The sequence below is a fragment of the Kogia breviceps genome, chromosome X (assembly GCF_026419965.1).
Source record: "Kogia breviceps isolate mKogBre1 chromosome X, mKogBre1 haplotype 1, whole genome shotgun sequence".
NCBI lineage: Eukaryota > Metazoa > Chordata > Mammalia > Artiodactyla > Physeteridae > Kogia > Kogia breviceps.
The window spans coordinates 86,022,301-86,027,841 of record NC_081330.1 but is presented as its reverse complement, the minus strand read 5'-3'; the positions used below and the strand labels follow the sequence as shown (position 1 = coordinate 86,027,841).

At 38.0% G+C, this 5,541-nt stretch overlaps 1 protein-coding gene across 1 annotated transcript; it reads left to right on the top strand.

Annotated features, from left to right (window-relative positions):
* The first annotated feature begins 1,140 nt into the window (after positions 1-1,140).
* NBDY (negative regulator of P-body association) lies at positions 1,141-1,362 on the top strand. The gene is given in 1 exon segment (XM_059049810.2): positions 1,141-1,362. A coding segment is annotated over 1 exon segment (207 nt). The 3' UTR covers positions 1,348-1,362.
* The last annotated feature ends 4,179 nt before the right edge of the window (positions 1,363-5,541 follow it).

The following is a 5,541-nucleotide window of genomic DNA, read 5'->3' as shown; positions in this document are numbered from 1 at the left end:
AGTGATGGTGGAGATGAGAGGTAATCATAGTAAGTGCTTTAAATGCATTATCCCTGATTATGGCAATAGTTTTACAAGGAAGAAATTATTATCTCCTGGAAACGAAAGCCTCAAGTGTTTAATCAACCATTTAAATATCACAGAGCTTGTAAATAGCAGAGTATATTAAAAGTCAGTTCTACTTTGACATTAAGGACTGAACTCTCTCCATTAAAAAACACTGGGGACAGTGCTGGAAACGTGTGTCCATAGCCAAAGGGAGATGGATGTGAATGATGAAGGTCTAAGAAGTTCCAATAGCCTTTTATTCTAAGCCACAGTGCACCCTCTTCCGGTTACTTACCGTATATCCCAGAATATAATACACCAGCCATAGGAGGATGAATCATTATTTTCCTTAACTCTAGAAAAGATTAAAAATTGACAACGAAAGTATGACATACCATCAATTGTCAGAGATTTCCTAGATGTTGATATATTTTTTAAAAGATAAGCCTTCAGAGATTTTTAATTTGTTAAAATATGAAGAAGAAAGTGATCTTAGATTCTATGACATACGATGAATTTGTTTTCTACATTCAATTTCCAAGGTCAGTGCTGGTGGCTGGTGTGCTATTCTGCATTTTAGTCAACTAAGACGTTTGTATATTGCTTTCTAAATGGTCGTAGATTGTTTCATGGCTCTGTGTTGTGCTTCTGCAACTAGATCGTAAAGCTCTTAGCTCTTCAATCACCTCTTTGTTCTCCTCCCCGCCCCCGCCCTCACACCAAGCGCCTTTCAACAATCTATGCAGAGTTTACCACTTAGGAGTAAACCTGAATTTCTTGTAACTTAGAATTTCATAGATAGTATAAGACTGTCCACAGATTTAGTTACACTGGGGGGCGGGATGGGGAAAACATTATATTAAATGTGAGCATCTTTTTTTAAGACCCATCCTTGTAGAAACGTTAAAATGTGGTGGGGTAGGGAGCGAGGGCGGAGGCGGAGAGGGGATATACGTCTCAGGATACAGGAAATACGGAAAAAGCGAAACCCGGAGGAAGCTCTGTGCCTGGAGGGGAGCCGCCTCCATCTCCCGTCTCTTGGCTTCGCCAGGGCCCACCGGAGAGAGCTGACCCCCGGGTCCTATAATCCTTATGGGGGACCGACCTTGTACCTCCGGGAGATCCACGCTCCAGCCTGGAAACACGCGGGAAATCAAGCCTCCAAAAAAGCGCTGCCTCCTAGCTCCACGTTGGGATTATCCATAAGGAACCCCCAACGGAAGTAGTACCCCTCTCCCTTCCACACCTCCTCCAGCATCACCGGGCCTGAAGTCGCACCCATCTTCTCCGGAGAAATAGTAAAATATACTTCTCTCACCCCAAACCAGGTCAGATTCTTTCTCATTTGGGATATTCAGGCTCTCTGAAACTTAATTATATATTTTCCCAGATCTCCTTCACCCTTTCCCTATTCTCTCCACGATTTCAAAGTTGAAGAAAGAACATGCAGGCATTAAATAGCTCTTTCACAAAATATGTGGGGGTGAATTTATGGATATTTAATAACATTAAGTAATTATTTTTAATATATAAGCCATGACAATCGTGGTTATATTTTTTAGAAGTAGACTTAATCTTTTGATATGCTTGAAAGTAATTCAGTAGGGCCCAGGTGAGGGGTACAAACAAAATGTTCATGAGTTGATAATTGTTAAAGCTGAGTGATGTATACATGGGGATTCATTAAACTGTTCTTGCTACGTCTGTGTATATTTGAAACTTTTCCATTCAAAAAACGATTGTTTCAAGATGAATAACAACATTATATTGAAGGCCTAATTCCTATAGCTAACACTGTGCTAACAGTATTGTAAGGTGAGCCTTCAGAGGTGTGTGTTCCTCTGTGTATGGCAGGAGAATTTAATTAGTAAAAAAAAAAAAGTTACAATATGGTAACTCAAACCCAAGTGCCATAATGTTTGCTTGTTCAAGGTATTTAGGAAGCACGGGGTGGGGGCAGGGGGAGATGAGATGGACCAAATCATTCTGCCTGGTAGTAATCTTGAGCCATCAAAGAGGAAGGGGTAACTCTGGGTGGGCCTTAAAGGGTGAGTGACATCTGCCATGTGGAGGGGGAGAGAATGCTTTTCTGGCTTAACTTTCCTAAGGCAGGCTTGTTCTAGGAATATAACTCTAATGTATAATATAACTCTAAATGTATGAGAAGAACTAGGAGGTGAGATAGAGTGCTGCAGGGCCTTAAATGTTATGTTAAGGAGCATGCAGTTTAATCCATAAGCAGTGGAAACCACTGAAGATTTTCAAGGACGTATTGTATTTTAGCAGTCCAGTTTTTACTATCAGAAAAATGATATTCTATTTAGATGAGTTTATAGAATGCAAAAAGTAAGCTCTGACCCAAACCTCACAGATTCTTGTAATCCAAAGGAGACAGGGCATCCTTCCTTCATTCATGCAACAAACCTTTAAGGAGCCCTTGCAATGGACTAGGCATTATGCTGGAAGCTGTAGGGGATGGATAACCAAAGCACATAGGAGTGAAACAGATCTTGGAATAAATAGGTCAATGAATGATGGGATAACAGTGGCAACTAAGGGAGTTCTGGACTCGGGGCTTGGTGGTAGTGCATAGAAAAAGAATGAGCTCTAGTGTGCTTGAAAGCATCACCCAGTCATTCCTTACTGCCTGATTTCCCTCAACTTTACCTCTTTGTTCAAAGGGGTAGACTTGGGGCTGGGAGGCACCATAGGGATAGCAATGCTCAAACAGAAAACAAAGAAGGTTGTACAGGGCAAAAAGTGCAAGAGCTACATAATTTCCTCCAGTAACTCACATCATTGAAAATTATAATAATAGCAAATATTTACTGAACATATTTATGTGCCAGACACTGTTCTACAAAGCTTCCTATAGTCTCTGCTCGTAATTGTTATGCAATAGATCCCTTCTAATAATGTCTATATAACTGTTTTTCACGAATATATAATTGCAATGGGGGTATGGTAAAGCATAAGGACTTTAGGACCCCAGGGGAAAGAGATGAACAGTAATAGAAGAAATGATTTAACGTTATTTTATTATTTGTCAATCTTTGAGAGATTGCAGTATGACTCCATTTCCTTGGTGCATCCATAAAATATTCAGTGAAGACAATGAAGATTATTAACAACGCTACCCTGCTTTTCTGATGTCCTGCTTCAGGAAGTTGTGATTTTTAAGGTAATCTCTTTACCAAAAACTTTTTAAGGAAGGAGGAGGAATATGAGTTGATTATGACACATTAAATATAACTAGCCAAACAAAAAACAAAAAGCTAGCACCAAATGATAAATTGAAACCATTTTCTACATTATATGAAAGCATATATACCATATAATAATAATGTTATCTATAAGCTGTTTTGCTATATTCATTCCTAATTAACTTATAGTTCCTACTGTTACTGTGAAATGTATCTTTTAAGCCACATTTTCAGATTATTGCCCGTAAATGGGAACGAAATTGATATTTTTACATACTGATTTTATACACTGTAACCTTTCTGATTTATATCTGTTCTAATAATTTGTAGGTTGTCTGGATTATCTGTTAATTTATTATATTGTGAATAATGGCAGTTTCTTCCTTTCCAATATTTATTTTTTAATTTGTCTTACTGGGCTAGCTAGGATCTTCGGTACAATGAGAAATAGTGGCAGTGACAGAGGATTTCCTTGTCTTGTTCCTGAATTTACAAGGAAATTCTATAAGTGTTTCACCATTTTTAGTTGATTTTCTTTTTCGGGTTAAAGAAATACCTTTCTTTCTTAGTTTGCTGAGAGCTTTTTATTATTATTATTGCTCAAAATATTTATAAGTCAGGAGAGAAACAAATACCGTATCCTAACACATATATATATATATGGAATCTAAGAAAAAAACAAATGTCATGAAGAGACTAGGGGTAGGATGGGAATAAAACACAGACCTACTAGAGCATGGACTTGAGGATATGGGGAGGGGGGAGGGTAAGCTGTGACGAAGTGAGAGAGTGGCATGGACATATATACACTACCAAACGTAGGGTGGATAGCTAGTGGGAAGCAGCCGCATGGCACAGGGAGATCAGCTCCGTGCTTTGTGACCACCTAGAGGGGTGGGATAGGGAGGGTGGGAGGGAGGGAGATGCAAGAGGGAAGAGATATGGGAACATATGTATATGTATAACTGATTCACTTTGTTGTAAAGCAGAAACTAACACACCATTGTAAAGCAATATACTCCAATAAAGATGTTAAAAAAAGAGCTTTTATTCTGAATGAGGATGGAGTTTTTTCTCCAAATACTTTGTATCTACTGCCATGATCATATGGGGGTTTTTCCTCCATTAATATGACACTGTGACTATGTGATAAATTACAATATTCAGTTTTCTAATGTATTTCCTGCTTTTGGTTTCATCAGGCCTCACCATTGAATATTTTGTCCCCTATTTTTATAATTTTTCCTTTTATCTTTATTTTATTTATTTATTTATTTATTTATTTTTGCGGTACGCAGGCCTCTCACTGTTGTGGCCTCTCCCATTGTGGAGCACAGGCTCCAGACGTGCACGCTCAGCGGCCATGGCTCACGGGCCTAGCCGCTCGGCTGCATGTGGGATTTTCCCGGACCGGGGCACGAACCCGTGTCCCCTGCATCGGCAGGCGGACTCTCAACCACTGTGCCACCAGGGAAGCCCTTTACTTTCTTTTTGTTTGCTCTTTTTCTAATTTATTTATTTTGACCATTAGCTCAGTAATTTTAAATCTTCTTTCCTAAAATAAGAATTTATAACAAAATTTTCCACTACATACCACTTTAGAAGAATTTCACAGGTTCTTATGTGTAGTATTTTTATTATTATTATCTAATTGCTCTTATGATTTCTTTTTTGACTCATGAGTTATTTGGGTTTTTTTAATTTACATACATATGGATCTCTTTTTTAGAAATCATATTATGAAATCATTAATACAGTTACAGTTAAACTTCATCTTTATTATTCTTCTGGTAGCAAAAAGCAAAATTATACACTGGCTCTTCATCCCAATAGATTTCAGCAAAATAAAACTTTTTCTTTCATTAAATACATAGGGAAACTGTGATTACGTTATTCAGTGATGGAGTTATTGATGATATTTACACTTGTGTTTTTAAACCTTTTATTTTTATCTAATTCTACACTTAAAGAAAAATTCTGAGACTATTATAAAGAACTCCCATACACCCTTTACCCAGGTTCACCAATTACCATTTTGCCATGTTTGCTTTATAATTCTCTATTTCTGTTTCTCCCTCTCACTCTCCCTTCCCCTCTCTCTTCCCTGTCTTAAACCTCCCCCCTCCCTCTCTCCTTCTCTCTCTTTGAACTATTTGAGAGTAACTTGCAGACATCATGCTCCTTTACCTGTAAATACTTCAGTGTATATTTCCTCAGAATAATGCCTTTCTCTTACATAACCTCAGTACATATAGAAATTGGACATTGTTCCAATTTTTTGTTCCATAAA